This window comes from Scomber japonicus, chromosome 19, assembly GCF_027409825.1.
Source record: "Scomber japonicus isolate fScoJap1 chromosome 19, fScoJap1.pri, whole genome shotgun sequence".
Classification (NCBI taxonomy): domain Eukaryota; kingdom Metazoa; phylum Chordata; class Actinopteri; order Scombriformes; family Scombridae; genus Scomber; species Scomber japonicus.
In genome coordinates this window covers 23,887,461-23,903,465 of record NC_070596.1, presented here as the reverse complement: position 1 = coordinate 23,903,465, position 16,005 = coordinate 23,887,461, and the positions used below count along the sequence as shown (strand labels likewise).

General features: G+C 38.5%; 1 protein-coding gene across 2 annotated transcripts in view; it reads left to right on the top strand.

The window, feature by feature from the left end:
* The window catches only part of fcho2 (FCH and mu domain containing endocytic adaptor 2), a 48,729-nt gene extending 38,053 nt beyond the window's left edge, over positions 1-10,676 (top strand). Inside the window, exons 18-27 of one of the 2 annotated variants that reach the window (XM_053339665.1) lie at positions 2,533-2,648; positions 2,737-2,866; positions 3,464-3,523; positions 4,042-4,153; positions 5,174-5,329; positions 6,154-6,286; positions 7,053-7,252; positions 7,346-7,410; positions 7,545-7,709; positions 7,800-10,676. In XM_053339665.1, the coding sequence (XP_053195640.1) occupies positions 2,533-2,648; positions 2,737-2,866; positions 3,464-3,523; positions 4,042-4,153; positions 5,174-5,329; positions 6,154-6,286; positions 7,053-7,252; positions 7,346-7,410; positions 7,545-7,709; positions 7,800-7,822 (1,160 nt within the window). In that variant the 3' untranslated portion in view covers positions 7,823-10,676. The remainder of the gene's footprint in view (positions 1-2,532; positions 2,649-2,736; positions 2,867-3,463; positions 3,524-4,041; positions 4,154-5,173; positions 5,330-6,153; positions 6,287-7,052; positions 7,253-7,345; positions 7,411-7,544; positions 7,710-7,799) is intronic. The other variant, XM_053339666.1, reaches the window with a different exon arrangement.
* The last annotated feature ends 5,329 nt before the right edge of the window (positions 10,677-16,005 follow it).

Below are 16,005 nucleotides of genomic sequence, written 5' to 3'. Positions count from 1 at the left end.
AAGCTACTCAGTTGCCCCCCCCCTTTTCCTCCCAGATGGAGGAACTGACCCCTGAAGTCAACTGAATACTTGACTTGAGGGAAATATATAATGCCAGGCTTTTTCTATCCCAGTGTGCCTGCTAGTCTGTTTTTTAAAAGTTTTCACTGTTAGGCCTTTTTCCTTTTATCCTTTTATGTTTAAAAAGCAACAGCTATTTAAGGTATACCTATCTCCTTTCATAAAGATTTTCCAAGTTTCACACTTCCACTAAGAGTTCAGTTCAGCTTGTTTTACGTTGACTTTCGAGGGTTTTCGAAGCGTGCAGCGTTGATAGAGGGATTCTCATGGCTTTTGCATGCATGACACCAGTGTTTAAACAGAGTGACATTAGCACTGACCCATAGCCTAGGCTAAGCGTAATCCACAGTTAATTGGCACCTAGTTGAGGTCAGAAGGTTGGCTATAAAGCCCGCTGGCACGTATGTTGTGAAACAGTGTCTCGTTACTGTCAAAGGTCTCGGCTTAAAAGTCAAAAGAGCAGCGCAAAGTGCCCCGATTAAGATACCGTGATGGGAATTAAGTCCCTGCTTGCACCCTGTTAAATCTCTGTTGTACAGTGTAGCAGTAATACCAGCTCAAAATGCACACGACACATTAAACAAGTCTAATATGTGAGCTATCAAAAAGATTCAAACATGCATGGATGCTTTTATATATTATTTATCATGTATTATGTATTTATTTTATGTTCATGTATTTTTTTTTCACATTTTTACTTGTTTTACACATTGTTTTACTTTACTTTTTGTTTTATTACAATGTCATCCTCTGAGTTGTCTTTACTTTGTATTGTATTATTGGTTTGATTTTTGATTTTTGACTTTACTTATTTATTTTTACCCGCTCCTGTTAGACCTTGCCTCTATTTTCCTCTCAATCCCTCCCTCTCCATCTATTCTGATGATTGACTCAGAAGTGTTTCTGCCGGAGACGTCAGGTAAAACGTGTGTGACAGCGATGTAGATTAAAGCTTTTGAAGAAAACTTGAGGCATTCATCGGCTACTGCTTAAGCCTCACTTCAGATGCATGTGACAAAGTGTGATTGAACTTAACTATAAACTGTGTAGTCAGACTAAATTAGACTTTGATTATTAGGATTGTTATGCTTGTTTAAAATCAGGGCTGTGGCTTTGCCTGTTTGTTGCTGATAATAACCGAGCAAATTAGTTTCAAATATGCTCAGTATTTTCTTGGGTTTGAAACCAACACTAGAGTTTCAGTAGTCTGTTATCTCTATTATATCAATCAGTCTATTTTTTTATTCCTGTTAAAAAGAAGAAAAATATGTCATAACTGGAGAAACTAATTGAAGTTTTATTGATGTTTGCCAAAGCTCAACCAACTGTAATATAAAATGTAACTTACTCATATATCCTTAAAGTTCATACTGAGTCACATGGCTGTCCTTACCAATAAAAACTCTTAATTGTGTTGTAATAAAGTTGTAAAAGTGTTATGCGACAGTTTAAGATGATGCGGTGCAGCTCTCTGTGATGTCAGCATCTTCATGTCTACCTTCTATACTCTTTGTTTTCCCTCCACCGTCACTCAGCTGAGACAGTGGTACAACGGGAGCGCTCTCCTCCCTTGGCAGAGAGCCAACAATCCAAAGATGTCTCCTCTTTCTCTTCGTCCACATCCTCCCCCTGGGACTCGCCGGAAAACCCTTTCCAAGCACTCAAGCCTGTGCCGGCGCGGGCCCAGAGCGCCCCCATCACCCTGCCGACCGAGCCGGTTGACCCCATCAAGAGCCCTGCCGCCGCCAGCCCTCCAAAGAGCGTCGACGCCTTCTCCTCCGTGTCCTGGTCTCAGAGTCAGTGGATCGCCTTCAATGATACTTTCGCTCCACCTCGTCGTCAGGGCTCGGGGTCGTCAGTGAAGGAGCTCCTAAGGACCCAGTCCACCTCGGGCAGGCCTAGTCGCTTCCTCTCTGATGACTCTGCTGACGGCGAGTGTAAAGCGGCGGGCAGCAGGGAGGACAGCGGCTCTTGTTTCGGTGATGTCTTCTCTGGGATTACAGATAGGGCGATGGCAGCTGCTCCATCAAGCAAAATATTTAATGGTAACATCTTTACTGATGGTAGAGACAGTTTTGCCTGAGGTTTGGAGTTTTGTTTTCAGTTCTCATTTTTTGTGCATTTGTTTCATAGTTGAAGTTGACACAAAAAGTTTTCTGTTGTTTGTTTGTTTTTTCACTATTTTATTTGACTGGCATATGCTTATTTAACTCACAGCCTGGTTTGTTTTTCCTTGTTTTTCTGTTTTGCGATATTTTCTTTGGAATGTGTTTTTACTTGTTCCTTGTTATGACTGTCGATGTATAATTTTGCTGCTGTGGTTTTTTTTATATTAGAGGTCTTGATGCATGATGGTTTTGAATCTACTTCAGTTAAGTTCTAACATGAACAGACATGTTATTTCTTCCCAATCTCTGTGCTATTTAACTGTCACCAACCAGTCACATTTTCTTTTGTTTCTCTCTCGTGCAGTGCCAGTACCCAACAGACCTACCACCCCTTTGACAGCTGGAGCCTTGGTGCCCCCTCCACGACCCTCTTCCAGGCCCAAACTCCCCACCGGAAAACTCACAGGAATCAATGAGATTGTGAGTAAATATGTGCAGCAGTGTTTTAAAAAAATAGATTAAATGATGCAAAGATTATATTTAGACATTGTGATATCATCTCACGCAGGTACGACCGTTCAGCCCACCCAAGACCTCCAACGCCAGCCCGCCTCCTGCAGCACCACTCGCCCGGGCAGAGAGCTCCTCCTCCTTGTCCTCGAATGCCTCGCTCAGCGCCGGCAACACCCCTACTGTTGGTAAGAATGCATCCTCAGCTTCCCACCATTAAAATTACATCTCCTTTTTTTCTTGGGACTATTTATTCTCCTTTTTTCTTCAGCTCTTCACCAAACTGTCACATGCCTTTGTATCTGCACCACAGTGTGCCACCATGCTTCCCACTTCCCTCACTCTCTCCTCCCATCCTTCACTCCACTCCTCTCCTCTACTCTCCTCTCCTCTCCTTACAGGAGCTGAGCACAACTTTGCTCTCCTCCTATCCTCTCCAGAGACAGAGCTGCTCCTCTCCCCCTCTCCTTTCTTTCTGCTAAGCCAAAGTGAGTCTTCCTTTCCAAACTCGCTCCTTTCCGTGCGCGTTGCTTATCGTTATCATCTCCACTCTGCATACATACATTTTTCGCTGATGCTAAGGATGTCATCGTTAGGGCCTGTTAGTTCTTTGTTCATCTCTGTGCAATCATATCAGCCTTGTCAGCTTAGGGCTCACCTGCCACCATCACACATGTAGGAGCTGGCTTACAACTGTGATCAGTGTCATCTCTCCTCTCATTTTGTGCTCTCTGGGTCTGTTTATCTCCTCCTTTTCTCCTTTACGCCTCTAATTTGGTGTAAAGAGGATGATGTGTTCATAGCAAAGCTGCCTACCTTTGAGAAGCGGTGTGAAACACCAGCAGGTATGGGTTCTGGTTCCTATAAGAGGGCTCTCCTCTATAACTAAAACTAACACCAGCCTGTTGGTTGGGCCGGATGGAGAATTGCATTTTTATGCTTTGCAGTGATTGCATTCCTTTGTCTTGCGCACTTGTTTCTCACATTATCTTACTTTTGAACAGCATCAACTCCTAACATGATTAAGTAATGAATGATATGACTTGTACTCTTGTTTTAATATGATCTCTTCTCTCTCTTGACTTTCTAATAGTACTTAATTTTAGGTAAAGCAGCTGCAGCACAAACTGCTCTAAAAACATGTCCTGTTTCTGTTCACTTGAGAAATAACAGTGTACTGATTTGCAACGTATGAATGACTGACTCAATGAATAATATCAATAATAGAAATGTTCTTCATTATGTAACATATCTTTGCATGATCAAACCTTCCTAACTCTGACGTGAGGACCTTGCTGTTATGAAAGTCTGATCTGCAGCTGAGTCAACAAACCCACAACTCTTTCTCCTTTCTCATTCTCAGGAACGTCTCGCGGTCCCAGCCCTGTGACCCTGGCATCCCAAGATGCTTTGCCCATTGCCGTGGCCTTCACAGAATCGGTTAATGCTTACTTCAAAGGGGCTGATCCCACTAAGTGAGTCTCACATGACCTCCTGCGGCTCAAAGGCCCCAACATAGACCCGCACGCATACACATTTTTGCTTATACTTGAACTATAACACTTATGACGTTATGAGTTATACAGTACATGCTGTATGGTTTCTGCACTGCACACACACACACACACACACACACTTTTTTGGTTGTGCATTTTGCAGAGTGTATCTCTCAGGCGCTGTGTATGAGTGGAATGTTTTGTGTTAAGTCTGACACCATTCTTTCAGACTGGATAACCTACATGGGGCAGATTATAGTCTGGGGCAGAGAAAACATACAGCCTTTTATTGGTTAACTGCTGTTAAATTGCTGCTGTGCAAAAGGCTTATTTTTGCAGGGATTAGCAAATGGAACATTTCATAAGCAATGCAGCAGACGCACGGTGCAAGGTTGAGACCCGCTGTGGGCCTTTGCCACTGCAGCCAAGGCAGGACCCCAACTGAAGCAAGACTCCTCCTGCCCCAGAAATTGTTTAGAGTCTGGATCTACATTAGACTACAGACGCACGTACATATACTTTATATTAAGATTGGCATGAGTGAATATGGGCATGTGTTAAACCTTCAAACTAAAGCCAATGTTAAACACCAGACTACAACAGGTTGAATATGGAGTCTAAGGCCTTTATTAGATCTTCATATAAAAGGTGGATTAGTGGGCTGAATCAAGACAAAATATGTCAAATGTACCATTGAACAACGTTATAGTGGTGAAAATGAATACATTTCATAATTTAATAAATATTTAACTTACTTCTCAGTCAAAAATGCCAGATATTCTGCTGGCCAAGCTTTTCAAATGTGATCATATCTTGCTTCCTCCAAATCTTTTTGGGTTTTGGACTCTTGGTCAGACCAAACCTCTGATTTGAAAATGTCAGTTTAGGCAAATTATAACTTGTGGTTCAGTTTTCTGACATTTTTATTACCTAAATATTGATTGACTGTTTGAAATGATGAACAGATGCATTTATTTCTATATGGCTTCACTTCTGCAGGTGCATTGTGAAGATCACAGGAGACATGACCTTCTCGTTCCCCGTGGGCATCATCAAGGTGTTCACTACCAACCCTTCCCCGGCCGTGCTCACCTTTAAACTGAAGAACACCAGCAGGTTGGAGCCGATCCTTCCCAACCAGCAGCTACTATTCAGGTGAGGCGTTAAAAAACATTGATCGTTAAAAAAAAGACTAAAATACAAACATGCAGGTTTGCGAGTGAAGAACTTTGCAGAGCTGATGAGTTTACGACTTGTACGAGCTGCGGTTAAGCAAAAGAGGGATTTGGACTTGATGATATGAGTGAGAATCGAGGAAATATAGAGTGCGTCAGTGAGAGGAAATTCAATTAGTAATCTGACATAAACCTATCATTAAGCTGTCAGAGAAGTATTTTCCACCAGACTTTAACAGCCAGGTTCTCAACAGCCCATGTCTCTTCTGAAACACTTCACACCCTAAAACAGCAAAAAAAAAAAAAAAAAAAAAAAAAAAGGACAGCGAGCTTCTTATAACAGCTGCTTCACTCAACATACATAATTTTACCTCTCACCTCTTTTGTCTCAGTGAAAGGTGCTGAAAGTATATTATACCTCACATGCTGTGCAAACTTCAAATACAGCTCTAAATGTGTCAGGTTGGGCTGGTTGACAGTTTAAAACTTCTCCAAAAAAACTAAAGAAAAAAGGTTTTCTTTTTTTTTTTTTGAATGTTTCTTGCTCTGGTTCATCTCGGTTATCCCAAGACCACACGGCTGGACTAATTGAATCAAATGGAATTCATGATTTAGTAGCTGGTTGGATATAACAAGGTCATTTTTTCCAAGCTATTGGAGCTTTGCACACAAAGCCAAGAAGAGCAATGAATAATTGAGCCTCTGATTATTCCTTGTGTGTGTGTATGAGCGTGCGATCACGTGTATCCTTCTAACTTCTTTTGTCTTTTTGTCTGTGCTTTTTATTTATTTTTTTATATTCAGTGATCCTTCCCAAAGTGACTCAAATTCCAAGGACTTCTGGTTCAACATGCAAGCACTGACGTCCTACCTCAGAAAAGCCTTGGATCAGAATCCTTCAGCTTCCTACTATAACGTGGACATCCTAAAATACCAGGTCAGTCAGCCAACGGCGAGCTGAGAACATAATCCAGATAAAATTACTGTATTTAAAGAATGCTTCTAAAAACATATTTCCCAAAGTGCTTCATAATCCGGGCACGTCTGAGAAAGAAGCAAAAAAAAAGGAAAATGAAGATGAGGTTAGAACAGTTAGAAGGATTGTAGATTTGCTATATTATAGCTGATCAATGAATATATTTATGTGTATGTGTGTATAAGTTCCTCTTTCCTCTTATTAGCTGGCAAATGCTATGGCGCCAGAGTAGGTAAGGGTTAAATAACTTGTCAAGGGGTTCTTCAGCTGCTTCAGCCGCACTGTCATCAAACATCAAGCCTCGGCCCTCTAGTTGGCGGACAACCTCACAAACCACTAAGGCCATCCTGCCACCCCATAATCATGCCCTGCTTCTTTTTTTTTTGCTTTCTTGACACATAAAAAAAGACTTTGTTTGTGTATGATGGATCAAGAAATATAGCAATATAAAAATCAGAGAGGTGTAAAACAAAACAATCCAAGAATAGGCCAAATTTCAACTTTGGAGCTTTCCAGGAAGCTTTGAAATAATATGAGTTTCATTTTTAGCTTGCATTTTTGTTTTTTCATCACAGCAAATCAACTAAATATGTTGTGTTAGAAATATAAGATGTGAAATTAACCTTCTAAATTGAGATTCACAGTGTAATTTTAGCTGAGGATCAAATTCAGTGCAATTTTGTCCATATTTTAAAGTTTGATAATGACGCTGTGCTGCTGCGTTCAGGTGCTGTCCGACGGGATTCATTCCACTCCTCTCAACCTGGCCGTTTACTGGAAGTGCACACCAAGCACAACAGACCTGCGGGTGGACTACCGCTACAACCCGGAGTCCATGGCTTCCCCTGGGCCGCTCACCAACATACAAATCTTACTGCCTGTGGATGGAGGAGTCACCAGCATGCAGTCCCTACCCAACTCCATCTGGTGAGCTGTGGAGCTTTGTTTCATCAGCCGCTGAAGAATACTCCTTTTTTATTTATATAGAAGCAACTTACGCTGTTCTCTCCTTTTTTTTAGGAATTCAGAGCAGAATAAGTGTCTGTGGAAGCTGAGTGACATCTCAGAAAAGTCTGAAAATGAAGGTAAAGTTTTTTTTTTCTCCCTCCGTTTACATAAATTTGTTTGCCACAAGAGACAGCTTGTTTAAAATCATACTTGTAGACTCAGTGGCGAGTGACTGTGTGTGTGTGTGTGTGTGTTTGTGTTTGATTTGCAGGCGCTGGGTCTCTGAGGGCCAAATTTGAGCTGTCAAATGGCCCGTCAAACCCCTCCACTCTAGCAGTGCAGTTCATGAATGAGGGGAGCACCCTGTCAGGAGTGGACATGGAGCTGCAGGGGACTGGATACAGACTTTCTCTCAATAAGAAGAGATTTGCCACAGGTATGCATGTAAGCTTCATCAACCAGACTTATCACATGATCATTAGTGCACCAGTAACTCAAATTATGTCTCATTTGTTTATTTCTTTAGGTCGTTATATGGCAGATTTCTGAGGTGACCCACCACTCTGGTTCTTAAAAAAAAAAAAAAAAAAAAAAAATCTCGCTCGAAACAGAAGTCGTCAACTTTGAACCTCTGGATCCATCTGAGCTCGGTTGTGCTTTTGCCAGGAATGCGAGAATCTCACTACAATAAAAACAGCACTGAGTATTGAACACTGTTAAAAGAAAAAAAGAAAAGAAAAAAAGACAAATAAAAGAAAACTAAGACGAGCTTTCAGGAAATTGTGTAGATATGAAGTCTAATAATGCTTTCTGATCAATTCACTTTTGTATAGTCAGAAACAATTTATGACTAGATATAAATCTATATTGTATTTGAAATCATAAAAAGAGAAAAAAAAAAGTGCACTAAAAATCTTTCAGACGCTCTTCTTCCCTTTTTTATATTCGTTTTTCAAGAGTCTGTAAAGAATCTAAAACAAATCAATTTCTGCGTGGAAGAGAAGAATAACCTCGTGGTTTGTGCCTCTGTCCCTCCGCACTGTAAATACTAACACTCGACCAGCTCTGACTCGACTCTCAAATCAGTTCTGTCTTACTGTCTCTTTTTTTTCTCCTCCTCCTCGCAAATGATTGTCTTTTTTTTTCTTTTCTTTTTTTTGATCATGTGCAATGAAGCAATGAAGGTAGAATCTGTCTCACACACACTCGTAGCACAAGCTTGATCTTTTAAAACAACATTGAAGTGCTTTCAGACAAATGCAAAAAAAAAAAAAAAGAAAAAAATCTCCGACCTCAGTGCCTCCTCTTATACTGTGGATCAATAGGCATCAAAAGTGCATCAATGTTTTTACTCAGATTTGGATCTCCAGATTTTAATCTGCATTTCTCTGTATGGAGTTTTTAGTTGTTGTTTTTTTAAACAATCACCCTTTAATGGGGTCTATGATCAGTGTGGTCTTTTTAAAACTCAACTATTTTGTCTTTGTAAATTCCCCTTTCAGTCAAGGTTGTACTTTTTTTTTTTTTTTTTAACATTTTTAAGCCCTTCATTTTTAATCATGTAAAAAAAAAAAAAAAAAAAAAGAAGAAAGCTCAGTGATCTTGACTGTAAAACATTGTGTCAAATGTAAAATGCTTTAAAAGATTCAAGGGACGTTACCCCAAACTTCAGTTTTTTTTAAGAACCTTTTATTAAAAAAAAAAAGAAAGCATTTTTTTAATCACACATTTGTGCCCTCTTAATAGAGAAATGTGCCTAAATCTAACTTTTCTCTACTCTCTTTTTTTTAATATATACTACAGCACAGTTAATGAGAATAGCACCAACATTGTGCCAGTTGTGTTTTTTACTCCTTTTATTCGGATACTGAAGGGAAAAGGCTTCCTGTTTTTACAACCCGACTGTCTTCCAGAAATGATTAACTTATGTTTTCTTTCTGCGATTGGGTTTGATCATTGAACTCTTTTTATATAACTTTTTTCTATTCGATACTCATCGGGTTGATCTTAACCTCTCATTCGCTCGCTGTGCAGTAGACGACGTTAGTGTCAGCAGCACAATAAGGCCAAATTAATGATTGAAATGCCTTATTATAACTACTCGACACTGAGTAATCCGGTGTTATTGACTGTGGTTAGATATTGTGTCACAGTACTGCCATTGCCCTGTGATAGACTGGCCAACTGTCCTGCCTCTCACACCCCGTTGCATGCTGGGAAAGGCTTTAGCTCCTCGAAACTATTAACAGCACAAGTGGGTGAATGGAAAATGGATGGATGGGTGGAAAAAATTGCCACGTTTGACTCTTGGTGTTTTCCATTTTTGTCTATTTACTAATGGAGGGCTGCTGCTGTAGAGGTTGTTGTACTTCTTGATGGAGTATGTTTTGTTGTGTAGGACTTTTTTTTTTTTTTTTTTTTTTTCATTGACCACGTCCTTGCAATGATCATTCAATGATGTGATTAATTGCTCGGAAGCTGTGATTGAAAACTGATGAAACTTTTTTTTAGGACTGGAGTTTCATACACTGTGCATGACTTGGCCAACTGACCTCTCTGATAAGATTTTAGGAAATAATCTTTCATATCAGGCTTTTTTTTTTTTTTTTTTTTTTACTATAAAACATGGTTCCTTGTAGGTTTTTCAATGATTGGATAACAGGTGATGACTTGATTCATTGTCTCACCAGGAAACTGATGATTTATCTGATTTCAGTCGTCATGTCCAGACAGGGTAATTACATGTAATCATCAGTTTTTACTATGTCTTATGCTTAAATGGACATCTGTATCTGGTTTAAGACTAAAGCCTTTAATAATTATTTAGAGACACTTACTTTAAATGAATGAATAGAAAATGTTCATTTAAGTTGAGTCTGTCAAACTTAAATTTTTGTATCTCACACTGAACTTCAATCAGCCAAATGTTAAAATGTTGAGTTTACATCAAATCCTAAAAATGTAGCACCAGACATTTGTACAGTGAGAAATCAACACGTCGCTCAGTGTTTGCTTCATAAATAATTATGCCAATGTTTTAGGTAAGATGAGCCGAATGCATTAAAGAAAAGCAAGCAGATTCTGTAATTGTATTCAGTATTAGCAAGCTGGTTCTTGCTGTCCCTAAAAAAAAAAAAAAAAAAAAGAAAAAAAGAAAGAAGAAACCTTTCAAAATGAATTTACAAGGCTCCTTGTTTGGTCACTTTCACATTCTTTTTTTTTTCCTTTTTTGTTGTATTAAACAGAGTTTTAAAAAGAGCAAAATTGTGTAAATGATTCTCATAAATTGTACATTTTTACCAGTATCAGCCACTTTTTGTCTCTACTTTATGATTTCTCATTGTGCCTGTATTAAATGTGTAATATATGAATATATACAAATATATGAAAATGACTACTTTAACTGTGTTCTGTGTGATTTCTTTGAGCTTGACACAAATATATATAGTCATAGTGTAGAAGATCATATTCGCTTTTAGGAAACTGACATTTTTCTGTTTTCTATCTTTTCATAGACCAAGTGGATAATCACTAACTGGCAGATTAGTTGAGAATGAAAATAATCATCAGCTGCAGCCCAGCCCTGTTCGCCAAACCTTATGAGAACATTTTTTTCATTTTTTGTGTGGAGACAGATAGTTGTGTGTGTGTGTTTTTGTAGAAATTAGTGCAATGATTCAATAATGTGGATTGCTTGATAGTTTAGGGATAGCAAAAAGGCAACTGGCTCTTTCTCACCCAGCTTCATACTAAGTAGACAAAATACAACAGGAATTTCCACTAAAGTCAGAGCAGTTGACTTTTGTGCATTAATCAGGATTTTAAAAAATCAAAATGTGATGACAGATTGCTTATTTAGTCATGATTCTTTATTGATTTTAAACTAAGTTGTTAGAGGCTTTAAAAACCTTGAAATCTCACCAATATTCATCACAGACACAACGTAGACTGTAGAGGTCAAAAGTTGTGATACTGCAAGATGACGACTATATTTTTCATTGTACTTTCCATTGTCAGTTTTACATTAAATAAAAAGGCTATGATCCACATCAAAAGGTTTGTATTAAACTTTCTACTGACTTGCAGAATGATAGAGCATGAAAACAAAGCACGAAGACACCATCACACATATGTTCCTAATGTACTGTGTGCACTGAGAGAAGCCCATGCAGTGCTTTGCTGTGGAGGATGTATGCATGACTGTGCGTACGCGCTCAGCACTACATCAACACCTTGTGCATATTTACACACTCAGTCATGCCTTGTGTCCCTCTGCCTCGAGACCTCCTCCACGCTGTTTGAAATACACCGTCTGAGCTGCCTGTTCACAGCCACATGTGTGAGCCATCAGTGTTGACTCTACTTTTCCCTGTCCGCCTCACTCAGATGAAGAGGAGGAGATCTTAGGGTCTCTGGTGTGTGATGTTATTCTCTGCAAAACCAAAGTAAGATATGTGAGCTGAAGTCATATCCAGAAACTGTGTTGAGCCATATGAAGACTCTTGTGTGTGTGGCCAAGCACTTTATACAACTTGAGAGGATTTGGGAGGTTTGAGTATGAGAGCTGTAGGCTACAGGTATGAGGTATGATTGAGAGCGCTTGAAGGAATAGTTAGGGCATAATGTATCTCCCTTCATTGGCTAGACTTTTAGCAGTAATGACAAAACTCCAAGAAGTAATACTCCCTCAAATAACTTCCTGTTAAAACTCAGAACCCAGGATTTCCTCAGTTTTAGACAATACGTCATCATAATTAACACCGTATATAAAGGCTGATTGTATCATGCACTCCAGAGCGACCCAGTGGACCGTAATCAGCAGGACAACATCATTTGTCTTTGCTTTTGCAAAACTAAATTACAAATAATTGAAAAATAATGATGTTTTATGATGTAACAACACTGTGGTTCAGCCCTGGTTAGGTTTAGGCACAGAAAACACCTGGTTAGGGTTACAGAGAGATCATGATTTGGGTTAAAATGACCACTTGAAATGTGGTGTGGGTTAAAGTTACTACTTCTACTACTAAAGTTAGGCAACCTTTGACATCATGTCAACAGTGAAAGACAATCATAGCTATTGTTTTTATAAAAACTGGCCTGACTTGCGGTTGGAAACATGAAGCAAACAGTGGTCTCCTGCAAGTCCAGTTTTTTGCCATTTATCTATCTATCTATCTATCTATCTATCTATCTATCTATCTATCTCACTCTCTATCAATCTATCTATCTATCTATCTCACTCTCTATCTATCTATCTATCTATCTATCTCACTCTCTATCTATCTATCTATCTATTTTGCTATCTTGCTATCGATCCATTATATAGACGTCATCTGAACTGCATCTCTTCTGTGGGTCATAGTTGCTATGGTTGCTAGATAGCGGCTGTCCCAAAAACATAACTATATGTTGCTTTTATGGCAACATAATTTATGACCTTTACTGTCATTAGATTAGATTAGCTGGTGTTTATCAGGGAGAAGATTGACACCACTCTCATTTTAAACGCCAAATATGAAGCGACAGCCTGCTGCTGTTTAGCTTAGCTTAGCTTAAACACTGGAAACAGGGGGAAACAGCTATCATTGTTCAGTCCAAAGATAACAAACTTTGCCTACCAGCACCTCTAAAGCTCATTAATTAAAATGTTAAATCTTGTTTGTTTAATCTGTCAAAAAAACAAAAGTGTAAAAACTACATGTTGTGATTTTACTGGGGGGTTATGTGCAAGACCATTTCTTGGCCTGGGGCATTGACGTCCTGGAGTTTTGTTGTTACTGTGATGTTGCCAGGCAACCAGCTGAGATACACCGTACTTGGCCAAGAAATAGTCCTGCACATAACTCAATTTACCACAAATTGTAGCTTTTACATTTTTGGTTTTTGTGTGGATTTAACAAAAGAGTTTTAACTGTTGTGTTAATAATTGAGCTTTAGAGGGTAAGAAAGTAAGAATAAGTGGATTTACCAAAAATGCCAAACAATTTCTCTTAAATGGGGGAAATTATGGGTTCTAGGCTGGTTGAGCCATCTGTGCCTGGTATCGATTGAGAGATCCAGGACGTCAGAATCAGCTCCGTGAAACAGTCGGAGCTGAGGGAGCATTCAGTCTTTGTTGTCCACCATCATAGTTATGTTTGTTCAAAGGCCCACAGGAGCTATAGAGTTGAGTTATTCTACAATCCAGAGAGCGAGCCCCACATCAGTAACATTTATGGACAATTTATAATTGATGTGCCCATTTGATCTCGCTCTTCACCACGAGGAAAACCATCTGAACAAACAATGATGGTGTAAGTTTATTGCATTAATATGGATTCCTCTCCTCTGCTTCTCCCGCTCACTCCAAAACCCAGAAGACCTCTTTAGAATAACTCAAACCCTGAACATGTCAGACTCACATCCAGCGGCATCTGTCACATTTTCCACTCAGCAAGCAGAACTCTGACAACTTTTCCCCCCTGGCAATAAAAATATGAACACAATTCACTGTTAACAAAACTGACAAGCGATTTATTACCATATAAGGACTGAATGGCTTTAACTGCCTGACATCAGCAGATCACCAGCTTCTATCAATCAATCAACCCATCAACCAACTAATCAGCTAATCAACCAACCAATCAGTTAGTCAACCAACCAATTAATCAATCTTTAATTAGAACAATGTTATGTGGTTTTACAATCACATGAAAAATCTAATAAAATACATGAATGTAGAAAACAACAACAAACTTACAACACAATCAATGTTAAAATGGAGAAATAAAATAAATGAAAAATGAGAGTACAATAAGGCGACTGTACCTAATATGAATATCTATGAAAGTCAAGCTGATAAAATATATTTCAAATGTTTTTAAAGGTTTTGGCAATCCACAAGCACCATGGGGGAAAAGAAAAAAGCTGAAGAAAGAAATATTTGGTCATTTTAATTGGACATAGTCATGCAAACACAGTATCAGCTTGGTTTCTTTCTGCTATTTCCTGATTTAAAAAAAAAAGAGAAATGATGATAGAGGACATATTATGTAGCTACACGGTATTCTAAAAGAAATCCACCTTTCTAGGTCACTCACACAGCTCATGTCATAACAGTATTTAATTCACAAACAGTCTGAAAATGGTACAAATTTTAAAAACTGGAACATGTGAGTATTTTGCAAGCATTTTGGGACAGGGAACGCAATAGCTTCAAATCATCCAGTGTTGGAGCCTCATTAAGGAGCCAAAGACCAGAGGACCTACAGGTTGCCATAGCGTTAAGTTTTTAGCTTTTTGAGTATATAGTAAGTAAGTCATGAGAGGCCTTGAGTTGTCTGCTTGTTATGCATTTTGGAAATCTTTCCTAAATGTATCTCAGGTGCTGGTCTTTAAATTAATGTAGAAACAAATCTAGAGCTTGATATTAATGCTAAAAGAAAAAAGCCAATGAAGTGATCAAGCTTTATTTTAGAAGTGATGCTATCATAGGGCTGATAATTTCTATCTGGTCCCCTGTAAAACTCTCAACAGCATTTTAAATGAATTCAACTTTCTAGAAGAGTTTGATTAGAAGATTGATACCAGTGTCTCTCATGTCTGTATGCTAAACATGAAGCTAAATGTGAAGCTAAAAATTAAGCTAAATGTGAAGTTAAATATGAAGCTAAATGTTAAGCTAAATGTTAAGTTAAATGTGAAGTTAAATATGAATCTAAATATGAAGCTAAATGTGGAGCTAAAAATTAAGCTAAATGTGAAGTTAAATATGAAGCTAAATATGAAGTTAAATATGAAGCTAAATATGAAGCTAAATATGAAGTTAACAATTAAGCTAAATGTGAAGTTAAATATGAAGCTAAATATGAAGTTAAATATGAAGCTAAATATGAAGTTAACAATTAAGCTAAATATGAAGTTAAAGCTAGAAGACAGTTAGCTGACCTTGTCATAAAGACAGGAAAAAAGGGGAAATAGCTAACCTGACTACGTCAAGGTAAAAAAAATCCACTTGAGTTTACTAACACATTATATCTTATGTGTGTAATCTGTACAAAAACTGAACTCTGAAAACAAGTTGCAGTTTTATGTGCTAGACTACCTCCTGGCCGGGAGCAGTGACCTCTTTCCACTGTGATGTTACCCTCACCCAACCAGCAGAGACTCCAGGTAAGGTACTGAGGTGCTAGTAGATTCTTTTTACCTTTGGACAGAATCAGGCTAGCTATTTCATCATCCATCTCTCCAGTTTTCATACTAAGATAAGCTAATCAGTTACTGACCACAGCTACAAATTTATAGTGAAAACATGTGATTGGCACCCATTTTTTCATATAACTCTCGGCAAGAAATCAAGTGTATTTCCTAAAATGTGAAGTCTTGTCGATAAATCAAAAAAAGGCACATTTCAATAGTTTAGCCTGTTTGTGAAAAAAAGGAAGTATTAAATCTTCCAAATCCCCTGGAGAGAGAAACAGCTGACCTTTGCAATAAAATGTTCACACACTACGCCTGCTCTCCATAGGGAGGCTGTCATTTAAATTTCTGTCTTCTGTCTTCTAACATAAACTGAATTTTAAATTTTAAAAAGTCATTTCTTGGGCTTGAATCATAGCTTGGAGTGATTAAACCATACAGTCTGATTTATATTTGTCCAACCCTTCACCCTTCTGCTCCTTTTTACACATTAAAGACACTGAGTCAGGTGGTGTGCTAAGCCTGAGGTCAGGGAGACATGACGAACTGCA